This window comes from Carcharodon carcharias, chromosome 7, assembly GCF_017639515.1.
Source record: "Carcharodon carcharias isolate sCarCar2 chromosome 7, sCarCar2.pri, whole genome shotgun sequence".
Classification (NCBI taxonomy): domain Eukaryota; kingdom Metazoa; phylum Chordata; class Chondrichthyes; order Lamniformes; family Lamnidae; genus Carcharodon; species Carcharodon carcharias.
In genome coordinates this window covers 153,410,530-153,429,128 of record NC_054473.1, presented here as the reverse complement: position 1 = coordinate 153,429,128, position 18,599 = coordinate 153,410,530, and the positions used below count along the sequence as shown (strand labels likewise).

At 38.5% G+C, this 18,599-nt stretch overlaps 1 protein-coding gene across 1 annotated transcript in view; it reads left to right on the top strand.

Annotated features, from left to right (window-relative positions):
- The window catches only part of slc7a9 (solute carrier family 7 member 9), a 77,052-nt gene extending 60,163 nt beyond the window's left edge, over positions 1–16,889 (top strand). The window contains exons 8-12 of the mRNA XM_041191690.1: positions 3,866–3,969; positions 5,553–5,649; positions 11,362–11,511; positions 13,608–13,782; positions 16,828–16,889. Coding sequence (XP_041047624.1) covers positions 3,866–3,969; positions 5,553–5,649; positions 11,362–11,511; positions 13,608–13,782; positions 16,828–16,889 — 588 coding nt within the window. The remainder of the gene's footprint in view (positions 1–3,865; positions 3,970–5,552; positions 5,650–11,361; positions 11,512–13,607; positions 13,783–16,827) is intronic.
- The last annotated feature ends 1,710 nt before the right edge of the window (positions 16,890–18,599 follow it).

Here is an 18,599-nt window from a genome sequence, read left to right as displayed (position 1 = left end):
TATTTTCAAAGCAACAAAGAAGCAGGAGTGGACCAATAGGCCCTTCAAGCCTGCTCCACCATTCAATGACTGATCTGGTTGTGGTCTCAGCTCCACTTTCCTGTCTGCTCCCCATAACCCTTGATTCCCTTGCCTGACAAAAATCTGCCTTGAATAAATTCATAGACCCAGTCTCCATTACTTTCTGGGGAAAAGAATTCCACACACCAATGACCATTTGGGAGAAAAGGTTTCTCCTCATATCCATCTTAAAAGTGAGATTCCTTATTTTTAAACTATGTCCCTTATTCTACTCCACAAGAGGAAAATCTGGGTATCCACCCTATCAAGCCTCCTCAGGATCTTATAAGATCACCTCTCCTTGTTCAAAATTCCGTAAGCCATCCTCTTTTTAAAATTTATTCATTCATAGGTTGTCAGCATCACTGGCTATGTCAGAATTTATTGCCTATCCCTAGTCAACCACATTTCTGTGGGTCTGGAGTCACATGTATGCCAGACCAGGTGAGGACAGCAGATTTTCTTCCCTAAAGGGCATTAATGAACCAGATGGGTTTTTATGACAATCGACAATGGTTTAATGCTCATCATCAGACCTTCAATTCCAGGTTTTTATTGAATTCAATTTTCATCATCTGCCATGCTGGGATTTGAACCCAGGTCCCCAGAGCATTACCCTGGTTCTCTGGAATATCAGTGCAATGATAATATCACTATAGTGGCAATACCACTATGCCACCACCTCCCCCAGGAATGAGTCCAGTGAACATCTGAACTACTTCTAAAGCAATTATATCCTTTTATTAAATAAGGAGCCCAAAACTGTACACAGTACTAGAGATGTGGTCTCACCAAGGCCCCATATAGTTGTAGTAAATCTTCCATACTTTTATATTCCAATCCTCTTGCAATAAATGCAAGCATTTCATTTGCTTTCCTAATCACTTGCTGTACCTGCAATCTAACTTTATGGGGAGAATTTTCTCCCCGTCGGTGGGGTTAGGTGGGAGCAGGCGTGGGTGAGCGCGCAGCTGATCACTTCCCGCGATCAGCTGGGCTCTGCCATTTTGCATGGACAGGCCAATTAAGACCCGCCCAGAGTGACGCACACCTGGAAGTGCTAAGCACTCCCTGTGCGGGAGGTGGGAGTAGGCTGAGTCGGGGCCTGCACTCCTTTGCACATGTATGCGAAAGCGCAGAAATCTCCCTGAGGTGCAGAGCTGCCTCAGAGAGATTAGTGTGATTTTTAAAAATTTTAATAAAGAAAAAAATTTTTTTAATACATTTCCCCTCATGTGATAGTGTCACATGAGCTGGGACATGTCAATGAACTTTAATTAAAAAATTTATTTAATTTATAAACCCTTCATGAAACCTCATCCCGCCCATGGATGAGGTTTCATAATAAATGCAAAGGCTGCCTGAGCTCTTCGCCTGCCCTCCAACCTTAAAGTTGGACGGGCAGCTCAATTAATTACTTTAATTAGATTTTAAATAGTCTTAATAGGCCTTTGATAGTTCAGCGGGTGCACAGTGGAGTTGGCTGCATGCCCGCCAAACTGAGAACCGAATGCACGCCCAACATCATTACACATCATTTTACACATCGGCCCGCGTCCGCTCAGCAACCCGAAGATTCTGCTCTATGTAATTCATGTACCAGGACGCCTAGATCTACAATCTTTCTCCATTTAAATAGTATACTATTTTTCTATTCTTCCAGCCAAAGTGAACAAGTTCATATTTACCGATGTTAGACTCCATCTGCCCCCTCACTCAACCTGTTTATATCCCTTTGCAGATTCTCTACCTCCTCTTGACAACTTAATCTCCTATCTACAGAATTACCTGGAAAAACTCAGCAGGTCTGGCAGCATCGGCGGGGAAGAAAAGAGTTGACGTTTCGAGTCCTCATGACCCTTCGACAGAACAGGGTTCTGTCGAAGGGTCAGGAGGACTTGAAACGTCAACTCTTTTCTTCTCCGCCGATGCTGCCAGACCTGCTGAGTTTTTCCAGGTAATTCTGCTTTTGTTTGGGATTTCCAGCATCCGCAGTTTTTTGTTTTTAATCTCCTATCTATCTTGGTGTCATTAGCAAATTTAGCTACCATACATTCGCTCCCTTCATCCAAGTCATTGATATAGATTGTAAATATATGAGGATTCAGCACTGATTCCTGTGTCATTCCACTAGTTACAGCTTGCCAACCCAAAAAAGACCTATTTATCCTGACTCTCTGCTTTCTGTTAGCCAACCAATCCTTTATCCATGCTAATATGTCACCCACTATGCCATGTGCTCTTACCTTGAGTAGTAACCTTTGATGTGGTACCTTATCAAATGCCTTTTGGAAATTCAAGTATACCACATCTACCGGTTCCCCTTTATCTACCTTGAATGTTACTTTGTCAAAAAACTTGAACAGATTATCTAAACATGATTTCCCTTTCACAAAGCAATGTTGTCTCTGCCTGATCAAATTGTGATTTTCTAAGTATCCTGCTATAACCTCCTTAATAATGAAAGTTTTATCTTATAAATATTTTTTCATAGATACAAATGGTAAGGTCCCTTCTCACCCCAAACTAAAATTCTATGGTAAAGAAGCGATGAACACATTTAACATGGGTCTGACAGTCATAGCTGAATTAACTTAAACATGAAATGATCATGTATCATTTTACCCATGTTTCTTGTATCAAGGTTTCCCAAGTCTACAAAGCATAATGGAATATGGAAAGAAATTCATCACTAGTCATATATTCAAATATTTTAAACTTTGATTGACTGAAACGTATATAAAGTGTCGAAGTTCACAATGAAAAGTAACATTCTACAATTGAATGTAATAGTTCAGAAAAAATCTGGAGTTCAATGCATATTTAGACGAGAAGCACAAGGGGAGACATTAGAAAAGCTGAACTAAAAATGTATTGGAAACAGTTTCTAATTTCCAGAATCTGTTAGCCTTGTTAAAAAATGTGTAAACATAATATCCCAATAGCTTTATATTGTTATAGTCATGCAGAGATGTGTATCACAACCAGTATGTCACAACTGGATTTGTAACCTACTCCTCTTCAGAACATTGTCCAGCTTTCCTGATTTTTGTCTTGAAATTCTCTCTGTTCTATAAAATGTCATTGAAATATTCAATAGGATTGAGTATAGAAACTTATTATCAAAGAAACCTATCAGGATCATCTCTCCACTATGCAGTGAAGATTCTGTGTAACAAACAGAAGAAAGTCCAATACATTCCCATAAGCAGATCAAATAGCTCCTCCAGAGAGTCTGTGCAGATAATAACCAGGATGTAAATATATATTACTTAGTAATTACCTTAATATGTTTATGGATCTTCCCAATTACAAATAGATTTGAGATCATGCCCAAAAGATGTGGAGAAAGTTGCCATGTTCTAGAATAATTTTCCAACACTGTTGTAAGCTGCTGGTGCCAAAATTCCAACTTATGAAGCTCAGCTGAAGTTTCAGTTAAGGATATTATATCGACTCTCGTACTTGCAAGTAGTCACATTAAAAGCTACAAGATAAATAGGCAACAACCTTTTCATCAGGTAAGTATGCGCAAGTATCTCTAATGAAGTTTCAGTTCACTGCGCATAAGGATAGTTAATGACTTAAGAGGGAAATAATTCAAAGTGTGCTTCATAAATTAATGATAAGTTGTTTGAATTATAATTTTTTAAACAATAATGTTTTAGTATTGTACTTAAAGCTACAAACTTCACTATATATTACAATAACCGTAATTACATATGAAAATAAATCTCTTTCTAAATTCTTTGCCATTGTAACTGGAAAATTTGTGACATTGTCCATGATTCATTTATTGCAATAGACTTTTGGTGATCGGGTCCTCACACCGGCCTCTTGGCTAGTTCCACTCTTTGTTGTATTTTCTACCTTTGGAGCTGCAAATGGTTCCTGTTTCACAGCTGGCAGGTAAAATAAACTTTTTATTAAAACATCAAAAATACATTTTCCCATTTAGGTTTCATTGTACCACATTAATCTCTGGCTGAGATTACAGGTAATCTACTTCCAAGCTACTGCAAATGCTACTCATGAGCTAGCTTCTCAAAAAGGCAAGACAGTAATTTAAAATACAGTGCTCTGACTTTTTTTTAAACCCTTCCTTTTCAATGGGTAAGTGGCTGCACTTACAGGTTGGGGGAGCAGCGAGGGCTGGTGAAACTTTTAAAAACATCATGCTGTGTGGGAGAGGGGTTAAATCATTAAAAATGCGAAAACCAACCCAAACCCATTAACAGACCTGCTTCAATTTTAACTGTGTAGCTTTACAGGAGTCCAAATAACCCACTGTGGAGAGGCAGATTTGTAATTCTGTTGTGTAAATGAACTTCAGTTCCTGATATTTTGGGATAGATTGGAGCAGCTGGGGCTGTTTTCCTTAAAAAGAAGTCTGAAAGAAGACTCGATAGAGGTGTTCAAACTTATGAGGAGCCATGAAATGGTAGATAGGGAGAAACTGTTTCCATTGCTGGAACAGTCGAGAGCAAGAGGACATTGATATAAGGTGAATGGCACAAGGACCAATGGCAACATGAAGAAAAATTTTTTTATGCAGTGAATGGTTGGGATCTAGAATGCACAGCCTGACTATGTGGTGGAGCAGATTCAATTGTGGCTTTAAAAAAGGAATTGGACAATTATCTGAAGAGGAAAAAAATGCAAGGGTGTGGGACTAGCTGAATTGCTCTTGCAGAGAGCCAGCATGAATATGACAGGACAAATGGCCTCCTTCTGTGCTGTAACTATTCTATGATTCTATTGTGATTTTTTTTTATAATTCTAATTTTAATTGCAGCGGTTAGAGTGCACCCTCTTCTATATCGAGCAATTCCATATTGCCTCACTGTAGGAGATAAATGTTCCATTGACGCAACTGATCACAATCTGCAATCTCTGGGTGGTGGCAGTGAATAGATGAGCAGCACTGGGATAGGTTCCTTCCAGTTTACACTATCCAAAAAGATAAGAGAGAGTGTACTTCAAATAATATATTGTATTCAATTTATCAGTTGAAAAACAGCTCAATCACTTCCTGCTACATTGGGTACACTTATTCAGCCAGGAATTAAGAGAATTTAATTTTGTCAAAAAAGTTCCCTGTGAAGGAAGATGACATATCTTATGTTACCAAATAGCTGTATCCCTCATCTTTCCCAGTTATCAACTCAGGTTTATTTCTATATTTTTTCTCATTGTTCTGTTTCAGTATCTATGTCAATCATATCCAATGGCTCAGCCAGATACCTGCTTCTGGCTCTGGGAACATCTGTTATGTGGTAAAAGAAAGTGAAATAGGTTGAATTACCTCTTTAAAAAAAATGAAACATTCCTTCTGCTAATATTGCAAAGGGAAACAGGCATGGACTCACTTTGTTCCTCATCAGTCTATACAGAATACTCTCTTGCAAGCTTTCTTTGGATTGTTAAAATTAATTGATAGCTGAAACGTAAATATTTTGCAGAGCTGTTTTGATTTTATCTTTTCTTAACAGACTTACGTTTGTCACAGCCCGTGAGGGCCATATGGTTAAGATTTTGTCATACATCAACATCAGACGTTTAACACCTTCACCTGCTCTCATATTCAATGTAAGTGATTTGTGCTTCATTTACAACTTAAAAAATTAGAATAGCCTGGTGCTATGTACTTATATGATGATAGAATGATAGCAAGACATGTTGATGAATTGCACAGTAGGGGCAGCAATGGAAAATCAACCGTTATTTCCAATAAAAATGTTATAAACACTCTGGATAAGTCTCTGAAATAGTTGAAAATATAGTGATTGTTCTGAAAATTATGTATTTGCATATTCTAGTCCTGCACATGAAACCTACTTGGAGCATTACCATTGAAAGTTGACTATAACTATCATTTGTTTGTGTGTTATGGTAGTGTTCTGGAATGCAATACACTTCAAGAGCAATTTAAGCAGAATTCCTCTTCCTGCATAGTGAGGTTATCTGGTGCCATTAATGGCAGTATTTAGAAATTATCAGTGACTTGCTGTATATTGTAAATGTTATATCAACAACTGCCGGCATGATTCAAAATCCTGAATTCAGTTCAAAGTCTACACAAGAGGAATAAAGAGGAAGAAAATAATTAAACACTTCACACACCACATAACTAGATGAGATATCAGAATACAAAGGACAATGAGATACTATAACATTGCGCAATAATTTATCACAAAGCTCCAAGTTGCAGTAGATCAGAAAGATGGACAGAGAGCTTTGTAATTGAAGACAAACGAATGTGGAAAACTAGGAACACAGGGGCAAAAACAGGCCATTCGGCCTCTCGAGCCTCCTCTGGCATTTAACTAGATCATGGCTGATCTTTTACCTCAATGCCATCTTGCCGCACTATCCCTGTATTCCTTAATGTCGTTGGTATCTAGAAATCTATTGAGCTCTGCTTTGAACGTATTCGATGACTGAGCCTCCACAGCCCTCTGGAGTAGAAAATTCCCAAGATTTACCACCCTCTGAGTGAAGAAATTCCTCCTCATCTCAGTCCTAAATGTCCTACCTCTTTTCTGTGTCCTCTGGTTCTGGACCCGCCAACCAGAGGAAACATCCCTCCTGCACTTATACTGTTCAGCCATGTAAGAATTTTGTACACTTCAATGAGACCACCTCCCATTCTTCTAAACTCTAGGGAATACAGGCCCAGTCTCCTCAATCTTTCCTTAATGGGACAATTCCGCCATCCCCAGGATTAGTCTAGTGAACCTTCGTTGCACTCCCTCCATGGCCAGTATATCATTCCTTAGGTAAGGAAACCAAAACTGCACACAATATTCCAGGTGTGGTCTCAACAAGGCTCTATACAACTTCAGCAGGGTTTCCTTACTCCTGTACTCAAATCCCCTTGCAATAAAGGCTAACATACCACTTGCCTTACTAACTGCTTGCTGCACCTGCTTGTTAGCTTTCAGTGATTATGAACAAGAGCACCCAGGTCTCTTTGGACATTAACATTTCCCAATCTCTCCCCTTTTAAAAAATAATCTGCCTTTCTGTTTTCCCTACCAAAGTGGATAACTTCACATTTTTCCACATTATATTCCATCTGCTACATTCTTGCCCACTCACTTAGTCTGTCTAAATCTCCTTGAAGCCTCTTTGCATCCTCCTTAAAATTCACATTCCCACCAAGGTTTGTGTCATCAGCAAACTTGGAAATATTACATTTGGTCCCCACATCCAAATCATTGATATAGATTATGAATAGCTGGGGCCCAAGCACTGATTGTTGCGGTACACCACTAGTCACAGCCTGCCAATCTGAGAATTATCCATTTATCCATGTTCTCTGTTTCTGTCTGTTAACCAATCCTCAATCCATGCCAGTATATTTTCCCCCCAGTGCCATGAGCTCTAATTTTGCTGTGTGGGATCTTATTGAAAGCCTTCTGAAAATCCAAAAACACCTCATCCACTGGTTCTTCCTTATTTATTCTGCTAGTGACATGCACAAAAAAACTCCAACAGTTTATCAAACATGATTTCCCTTTCATAAATCCATGTTGACTCTGCCCAATCTCACCATTATTTTCTAAATGCCCAGTTATCACATCCTTTAGAGTAGATTCTAGCATTTTCCCTACTACTGATGTCAGGCTAACAGGTCTGTAGTTCCCTGTTTTCTCTCTCCCTTCTTTCTTAAATAGTGGTATTACATTTGCTAACTTCCAATCTGCAGGCACCATTCCAGAATCTATAGAATTTTGAAAGATGATCACCAATGCATCCACTATCTCTACAGCCACCGCTTTCAATGCTCTGGGGTGTAGAGCATCATGTCCAGGGGATTTATCAACTTTCAGCCCCATTAATTTCACCAGCTCTACTTGTTTACATATACTAATTTCTTTTACATCCTCAGTCTCATTAGTCCCTTGGCTCCCCAATATTTCAGGGAGGTTCCTTGTATCTTTCTTTGTGAACATAGACACAAAGTATTTGTTTAGTATCTCTGCCATTTCTTTATTGCCCAGTATAACTTTTCCATTCTCTGCCTGTAATGGGCCCACATTTGTCTTTACTAGCCTTTTCATTGTTACATACCTTTAGAAGTTTTTAAAAGTATTTTTTCTTGGTCCTCACAAGTTTAATTTCATATCTATTTTCTCTTTATTTATCAATTTTTTGGTTCATTTTGCTGAATTTTAAAATGCTCCCAAATCTTCGGGCTTCTTACTTTTTTGGCAACTTTATATGTCTCTTCCTTTGATCTGATAAAATGCTTAATTTCTCTTGTTAGCCATAGTTGGATCACTTTTCCTACTTGCTTTTTGTACCTTAAAGGAATGTAAATTTGTTGAAAACCATGTATTAATTCCTTAAATGCCAGTCATTGCCTGTCTACCATCATACCTTTTGATATAGTTTCCCAATGTACCTCAGCCAACATTCCCCTCATACCTTCCTAGTTTTCTTTGTTTAGATTAAAGGCCCTAGTTTTGGATTAACTACATCACTTTCAAACAACATGTAAAATTCATAGATATTATGATCACTCTTCCCTAAAGGCCCCTTTACAATGAGGTTACTAATTAGCCCTTTCTCATTATACAATACTAGATCTAAAATAGCTCATTCACTAGTTGGTTCATCAACATATTGTTCTAGAAAACCATCAAGTATACACTCCAGGAATTCATCCTCCTCAGCATTAGTGCTAATTAGGTTTGCCCAGTCTATATGTTGATTGAAGTCCCCCATGATTATTGTATCACCCCTGTTACATGCACCTCTAATTTCCTGATTTATACTATGCCCTGCATTACCACCACTATTTGGTAGCCTATAAACAACTCCTCCCAGAATTTAAAAGCAAAATACTGCCGATGTAGTAAAATAAAAACAGAAAATGCTAGAAAAACTCAGCAGGTCTGACAGCATCTGTGGAGAGAAAGACACAGAGTTAAAATTTTGAGTCCGTATGACTCTTCTTCAGAACTAAAGAGAAGTAGGAATGTAATGGATTTTATACTGTTTAAGAGGGGTGGGATAGATGCAGAAAATAGAAGGTCAGGGATAGGTGGGAGCTAAGGAGAAATTTGACAAATATGCCATGGACACAGGACAAAAGGGAATGTTAATGTTAGTGTTAAAGACTAAAGGAGGTGCTGATTTCTCTTTAGCTCCCACCTATCCTTGACCTTCTATTTTGCTCCACCTGCTCCACCCCTTCTTAAACTGTATAAAATCCATCACATTGCTACTTCTCTTTAGCTCTGAAGAAGAGTCATACAGACTCAAAGCATCAACTCTGTTTCTCTCTCCACAGATGTTGCCAGACCTGCTGAGTTTTAGTAGCATTTCTGTTCTATCAAAGTTTGCTGCCCCTTCTTAGCTCCACCCAAACTGATTCTGCATCTTGATTTTCTGATCTGAGATCCTCTCTCACTCATCCTTTATTAACAGTGTGACTCTCCTCCTTTTCCTTTTTTGCCTATCCTTCCTAAATGCTGTATACTCTTGAACTTTCAGTACCCAGCCTTGGTCACCCTGCAACCATGTCTCCATAATGGCAATTAGATCATAACTGTATGCTTCTATTTGTGCTATAAATTCATCTACATTGTTGCAAATGCTGCATGCATTCAAATAGCGTGCCTTTAATTATGACTTATTATTTTTGCAATCTCTAGCCTTAACAGCTGGCACACTTTTATATTTGTATGCTTTGCCCTTCCTGCCACACTCTGAAAACCATTTTCCTTATTGTTATCCTGCTCTCTCACCTTCTCCTTTCTCTTTAGTTTATCACATCTTCCTTCACCCCTACTATTTACTTTAAAGGCCTTTCTACTGCTCTGGTTACATGGCTCACCACAACACTGGTCCCAGCACGGCTGAGGTGAAGACTGCCCCAACGGCACTTCCTCAACTTTCCCCAATATTGATGCCAGGGCCCCAGAAATTGAAACCCATTTCTCCCATACCAATCTTAAAGCCACACATTCAACTGTCTAATCTTATTTACCCTATGCCAATTTGATCATGGCTCAGGTAATAATCTAGAGATTATTACCTTTAAGGTTCTGGTTTTTTAGTCGCTAGATTTGCATACTCTCTAAGCAGAACTTCCTTCTTAGTCCTACCTAAATCGTTGGTACCCAAGGTGGACCATGACCACTGGATCCTCCCCCTCCCACTGCAAGTTCCTTTCCAACCCAGAGCAGACATCCTTAATCCTGCCACCAAGCAGACAACACAGCCACCTGGACTCATGCCCTCAACTTTAGAGAACAGTATCTATCCCCCTGACTATACTATTTCCTATCACTACCACATTGCTCTTCACTCCCCCACTGGAATGGCATCCTTCACCATGGTCAGTCTACTCATCCACCTTGCAATCCTTCTCCTCATCCACACAGGTAGGGAGCACCTCATACCTGTTGGGTGAAGTAAGGGACTGAGGCTCTTGCATCACTACATGCTAGTTCCCCATACTTGACTGACTCGCAGTCACACCCTTCTTTCCCTGTCCATTGACCAACTTTAAAGTCCAGCCTAACCTAAGGGGAATGACTGCCTCCTGGAACAAAGTGTCCAGGTAACTCTCCCCTTCTCTGATGCCCCACAATGTCCGCAGCTCAGACTCCAACTCAGCAACTCGAAGCTGAAGTTGCCTAAGCTGCAGACACTTTCTGCAGATATTGTTATCCGGACTGCAGTGCGTTCCACAGATTCCCACATGCTGCATATAGTTTTAGTAGATACTTTAACATTCCTTCTCATTCATTTGACCTCCATATGGATACAAATATCAAAGTTCTGCAAAAGGGAAAAAGACTGGAGTTGGGCTTCTCTGATCAGGATTGAACTAGATATATAGGTGCCTGTCTTAAGCTGTTAGATAAAACAATAATGTTTCGGGAAACCAAAGTGGTTGCTCTCTGAATGTACCTTCACATCATAAGGAGGCCAAAACAGTTGAATGAGCTCCATTACTCTCCTGACAGCTAATACAGTAAAATAAGGCAATACACTCTAGAACAGTTCTAATTTCTGTTTGCAGTGGGTTTGCTCAAAAATTATGATTCACTAGAAAATGAGTCATCACATTCTGAATATACAGAACAAAAGACAACTAAGTGGTACTTCTGTTCAATGGAAGAAGTATGTGGACTAGATAAAATATTTCTTCAGAATCACTAATGAATTTTCTGTTCTTTAGAATCATGTAACATCTGATAAATATTCTGGTAATATATTTTATGTGAATCCAATTGTAAATATTCTTCAGTCTCATAATTAATACTGCATTCTATTTTTCAGGGCATTCTAGCTATTATCTATATAATTCCAGCAGATATTGACACCCTTATAAACTACTTCAGCTTTGCTTCCTGGATCTTTTATGGACTGACCACACTCTCTCTGATTGTCATGAGATTTACAAGAAAAGATCTGAAAAGACCAGTAAAGGTTAGATTTATGTGGCATTTCTTTCCTTTAAGGAAGTAATTATGTGTACTCCAATTAATTTTAACAATTAAGAATTCATTTATCTCTCAGGAACCCAAGTTAATCTTGACCAGTTTTTGTTCTCAAGTTTTTTCCCCAGTACATAACATTGGCATAAAAATAGAAAATTCTGGAAATATTCAAGGTAGGCAGCATCTGTGGATAAAGAAACAGAGTTAATGTTTCAGGTGATTTGTCTTTCATAAAAATTGGCTGAAGTTAGAGATGTAAAGATTTTAATTAAGTCCAGAGCCAGGGAAAGGGGGAGTGGCAGAAAGAAGAAAATGAAAGGCAGGAATGATTAAATATCAAAAAGGATGATGGTGCAAAGCAAAAGGGATTGGTAATGGGTCAAGTAAAGCTGGCTGTAAACTTGTTGACAGGTGATGAAAGTGACCTGAAACATTAACTGCATCTGTCTCCACAGATGTTGCCTAACTGGTTCAGTATTTGCAGGATCTTCTATTTCAGATTTTCAGTATTTTTCTTTTTATATATTTACTGGTAGTTCGGCTGAATGCTGCACACAATAGTGTAGTTTGAATTTAACTTGCCAAAGAATGTATACTTCACACCCTATGCTAGCTTTGTGCTTACTTTGTACAAGAATTTATTCTGGGTGAATTGACACATTCATAGACAGTGGGAGAAACTATGCATTTGTTGATCTCACCAAGTTGAATTGTTTAATACGCAATTCATGTTCAGGGTTTACACAGCTATTATCTAAAATTGAAGTTGTAGGCAAGTGAACCCATGATTTTCTAATAAGCTGCCTGCTGCATCCAAGGCTCAGTCAATGGAGCAGTGCCTCATAAGAAAATAATTTCATTTTCTCCAGAAGAAATATTCAGCAGTTCTAGATTTGTTTCCTACGATATGTATGACAATCAGTAAAATAAATCAAAATGGTCAGGGACTTTTCCTGCATCAAGTATAATCTATACAATTTCCTGCGCATTCCCCACAGTTTGTGCTGCTACAAGATCAGAAAATCATAACGTTAAATATTTTCAGGGTTTGAGCCTTCAATGTATTAGCACACGTCACCTTCCAAATGCCCAATGAGTAGTTTTTTTCTCTTTTGTAGATTTAACCTGTGGTATGGCCATACAGAAAAAACCCCACACTTCATTGTATTTTTTGAGCATTGCCAAAATCAAATAAGCCTGACTGTGCAGCTGCTCTGAGAATGGAAAATTATGAAAAGTGAATGCATTTTGTCATAGTCCACAATACAATTAGTGAAACATTTTGTATTGAATCTATATATACTTGTGAACATTACAACCAAACACTCCCATAGTTTATCCTTCAATGTATTATTCAAATCATCCTTCTTACTACTTCTGTAAAACTCACACTTTGATTTTTGAGTGGACTCACAGTAACCTGTTTATTATCCTCTTCATTTAGAACTCAGCATGAGACCAATACAGTATGTCCTCTTTCACAGCATATGGATTCTATTGTATAAGGTCAATATTTTATTTTACATGTGGTGCCTTCTTCCCTCTTTTGATCTCATCATACCAAATATTGTTGCTCAGTTGAGTATGCAAAATGCTTCCAGGGCTGTGTCAGTATTTCTATGAGGATCTTTCGTTGACTCACAATCTATCATTCATGATTTAGTTCTGGCAGCTAGACATTTTGCAAGCTTTTGTCTTTTGCTGCCCAAGTTAGACAATCAAGTTGCATCATATTTCGTGAAAGCTTATTCAGAAATTTCCTATTGTGAGTTGCATGATTTCAGGTGGTTGAATGTTAGCAGTAACCCTGTGGATGTCAATTTTCCAAGTCTTAGCTCTGACAACCTGTACCTAAACTCTCTAGCCCGATGTAAGTGCCACATGCCCCTGCAGGGATACTGTGTGCTCTTCTCATAAAACAAACCGATAACCTACAGGTAGGTCTAAATTTCTCATTTAACTTGGAGACTCTTGAATATGCTGATGGGTTTCTGCATGTCCGAAACCTGGCTGATCAAAAAGAACCCCGCAAACCTTTTTTAGGTTTGTATCGTTAAAACCTCATTGTTTTTTTTTTCATTTCAGGTCCCCATAGTTCTTCCGATTGTGGTCACTATCGTCTCTATCTACTTGGTTATTGCTCCAATCGCTGGTGCTCCAGATTGGGCATACTTGTATTGTTCACTATTTATTGTCGGAGGACTGATATTTTATGTCCTGTTTGTTTACTATCACTTTAGCTGGACTCGCAAAATAATGAGTAAGTAGCAAATATTTGTTACTTCATTTATTTATTATCACCATATATTACCTAGTTTGACATCTAGATATAAGCTCCAAAAGCAAACAGAATATGAAGTTATCCAAGATGGACAATTTGGATCGATTCATATGAGAAAGACTATTATGAATGTTTTGGTTAATTACTTAAACTTAATGATTTCTTTAATAGTGGTGTTGCAATATTGAAAGATGAGAATAGGCTAAAATCTCATCGTACAATTCCATATCTGAGCCATACTCTTATGAACAATGGCCAGTCATTTCTTTAAACAGAGTAGGAACAAAAAAATGAGCATCTCGAGGGGAGAAGAAAAATGGAGGCATTTGTTGAGGTAGTAACGACCCTTAGACGTATAAAAAATTGGATCCCTGAGAAACTAGTTTATTACGACATTGAGAAGATATGGTATGAAACTCAGGAGGGGAGAAATGATTGAACAGATAGATATAACTACTTCTCACCAAAGATGATGAATGTTTGCAATATATTGCCAGGGCTGTGATTAAAGCTAATGGCATCAATAATTCCAGAACAAGTCAGATAGGCATTTGAAATTAAATAACATAATTAGTGAACCATATGTTGTTTTTGAACCATGGAGCTGACGAGAAGACTCCTATTAAATACAAGGTGAGAACGTTGTCATTATGCTGTTTGTGCCCTTACCCAGCAGGCTTATCAGCATAGCAACTCAAATAACTTAGTTGTTGGGTTTCATGTTCTTCAGCTGTTGGCATTTGGCTGGCCAAGAGATATCGTTTTATTGGACAGATGATTTTAAATTTAAAAGACTTCAGAAGCATTTGTCTTTGTAAAATTATACAAAGTATTTGATAACATCAAGTAGGGATTAAGATGGTCTAGTAGATCGTTTATCAGAATTCCTCAACACATATGGGATTCATAACCAAGCAAGGCCAGAATACTTAATAAATACCAATACAAAGCGCTTATTAAGGAAACAGATGCTGACAAAATGTCAGTAGAAGCAGAGATGGTACAGGTAATGGATGGGGTGAAAACTGATGGGTAGGATGGACTGAAAAGGCTGGCTATCATTAAAGTGGGTAGGTCACCTGGTCCGATGGCTTTCATTCCAGGTTGCTAAAAGTGGGGTGGAGATAGCAAAAGGGCTTGCCATAATCTTCCAATCTTCTGTAGATATTGGGGGAGGGGGAGGGGAGGTGCCAGAGGATTGGAAAGTGGCAAATGTAACACCACTGTTAAAGAGTGTAAGGAGATTCTTAGTAACTAGGAACAATAATTAAGGGGAAAAAATCAACAGGAATTTGAAAGGTTTCTGTTAATTAAGATGAGCTTGGGGGGAGAGCAGGGGGCCTGGGTTGACAGGCACTCAGTGCTTAGTCCAGAGACCCAGCATTGGGAAAAGGGTGGCATTAAAAGCCAAACCCCACTGCGATCCGTCTACACAACCCCCATCCCATTCACCTGTCTTCAAGGATCCAGTGATAATCCCTGGTGAAATCCTCAGAACATTACCATCAGCAGCCACCGCTCCCAGTGACAGACCCCGGCCTCTGATCAGCCAGCAGCTCGGGGACAGGATGTCTGCCCTTTGGGGGCCTTGATCACATGGGAAGTGTTAAGGCTGGCCTAATTAGTGCCTGATTGCACTAGAATTGTCTCAGGCTTCCCTAACAGAAGTGACATGTGGCCCTTCTAGTTCTCCAACCAATGGGGCAGGGGGAATCCACCTTACTTGAACTAAGTTCTACCCAATGGCACAGTTCTAAAGAGTGTACAGGGAGCTGGGAGTTCAGGTGCATAGATTTTAGAAGGTGATAGGTCATATAGTGTGGGTAGTTAGTAATGCACATGGGCTGTGAGGGTCCTTGATAGCATGTAGAGGTTTACTAGAACAATACCAGGGATGAGGGATTTTGGCTACAAGGTCAAACTGTGATTGTTATCCTTGGAGCAAAGAAAGTTGAGGGGAGATCTGATAGAGATGACAAGTTTAGATAAGGCAGACAAAGAAAAACTGTTCCAATTTGCTGATCGTAAAAGATCTTGGGAGCACAGATTTAAAGTTTTGGAAAAGAGATACAAAGGTGATATCAGTAAAAACAAACTTACAAAGCAAGTGGTAATCACCCGGGACTCATTGTTTAGGAGGGTGGAAGTGGAGACAATCCATGATTTTGAAAGGAAATTGGATGTGCAGTTGAGGGAAATAAACTTGCAGGGCTGCAGAGGTAGATCAGGAGAATGGGAGTGACTAGGTTGCTTTATAAAAAGCTGGCAGGGGCCAAATAGCCTCCTTCTGTGCGATAATGACTCTATATCAATGATTTCCTGATAGTGAAGCCTCTCTCTCAAACTTCACCTTTCTTGTCAGACCTTACTTTTGGACCTTATATTATGTTTAGGTACAAGCTCTGCAAACTCGTGACATCTGGGATAAAAGCAAAATATTGCTGATGCTGGAAATCTGAAAAAAAAAAAACCAGAAAATGCTGGAAAAACTCAACAGGTCTAACAGCATCTGCGGAGAGAAAGACAGAGTTAATGTTTCGAGTCCGTATGACTCTTCTTCAGAGCTCTGAAGAGTCACAGGGACTTGAAACATTAACTGTCTTTCTCTCCACAGGTGCTGTTAGACCTGCTGAGTTTTTCCAGCATTTTTTTGTTTTGGTTCATGTAACATCTGTATTGACGAATGTAATATTTCAATGAATAACAGATTATCCAAGTGGAACCTTAGTCAACAAATTATATTTTCTAATTTTATTTAGTTTGACTTACCAGACTTTCAAATTATGGATTTTAAGTTCTGGATAAATTAATCTGAAGAAAACCATATTTACAAAGATAGATCCTGTTCCACAAAATGTTTTTCATTTTTGTTGGGTATATACTTCACATAAAGCCAACATTTGACATCCTTACCATTGGTGAAAGCACCTAGTAAGCTTTATTATTTATCATTGCATGATGGGGTTGTTCATGAATGTGGATTACTGTTTTGATGAAAAAGTAACCTCTTAATTGTGTTTCCAGGGCCCATTACTAAACATCTGCAGCTGTTGATGGAAGTAGCACCAGCAGAGACTGGACAGTGAAAGTACCCATCATCTCACTGTTAATATTTTATGGTACAGGAGATGCAAACTGTTGTAATATATTTCTTGACATTGTTGAAAACAAATTTATTCTGTATTTCTGCAAACTATAGTAATATACAAGTCAATGCTGTTTGCAATTATCATAAATACTTAGCATTGTATTAACTTAGTGATATATTTGAAATGATACAAATATTGTGCAAAATCAGTTTGCAATACAATGCACAATGTGTTTGTGTCTCATTAAAATTCATATCGAAGAGGTAACCTTATTGGTTGGTGTACCAATGTTAAATGGTACAGCCAGATCTACCATCCTAATGCCCCACATGCAGTGTCAAAAGAATGTACCAAGTAGGAATCAAGTAGTTCCTGAGAGGGAATATATTACCCTTACACACCACCAAAACACCAACATCATATTAACTGTGGTAGAGATTATAAGTATTTTCATTTGTTTTTGTTAAATTACAAAAATTATTTGGCAACACAATTTAATCAGGGAAAGGCATTTTGGATCCCTGGAAATCCTAAAATGAGAAAGGAAGTGAGAAAGGGAAAGCAACATTAAAAATCTGGTTGTTCCAAATGTAATGTGCAAAGCACACAAAGAATAAGTGACTGAAATATATATCATGTACAATGTGTGTACATGAAGTGTACAATTTAATGAGTTAGACACTTGACAATTCTATCATATTTTTAGCTTGACAATTGGATGAAATGCAGTGGGTATTGTAAAATTGAGGAAGAGCATATAGCAGCTGAATATTTAGAAGCTAGAGATCTTCACCCATCAGATATCAAGCATCTTTTTGTAACCTATCTTGGAACAATTTGAGAACTTGCCCCAACTGCACCCTCACCCCCCACATATAAGAGTGATATTCCAATCTTTAATGGATTTAGGCCTCGGAGAACTCACATCTGAATAGAAAATCAACATTTACCATAATTTTGGCAGCCAGAGAAGATGGTGATGCTTTAATGCTAAGATGAAGAATTAAAAGTAAGGAAATTATGAAGTTAAGAGGCAGTACCTATTACTTTGACTTGCATAAGGTATTTATTATATTGGATCCTTAAGGATACTCAGCAGGAAGTGTAAGTTGCAGGCAATAACCAAAGTGCATTCTTCAAAGGGAGCTTTTGAAAGGCGTGAATAATGAGTTCTGAAATAGAGTATAGTGTCTGACAGCTCTGCTATTGATAGTGGAGCAAAGGGAGTGGATAACAGTAAATCAGAACTGTAGAAGAGTCTGTGCAGGGACATGGGGTAGAGAAAATTGCAGAGGCAAAGAACAAGACCTTGAAAGGTTTAAATAAATTTAAAATTGCACCCTTCAAAAACTTACTGAAATATAACTTTCATTGAAGCACTCCTTCTGGCGACTGAAGGACAATAAGGAGATACTCATGTCATAATTCAGTCATTCTGCTGCAAGAGAACTGAAGAGCAGAAGCATGTTCTGGAAAATTCCCAAGTTTATGTAGGGAGGGAGGGGGAGTTTGGGGGGGGCGGGGGGGAGTGGTGTGCAGGACGGAGAGAAAAAGCCATAAGTTAAATGTAGGGCATTTTGCAAAACAAACAGATAAGACATGAATGATGGGAACTATTTGATAATTTCTATAAATGAACATGATTCTAGATGCTCTCAATGTCTTATGAGATGTCTAAGCAATGACTATTGTGATCAAATATATTCT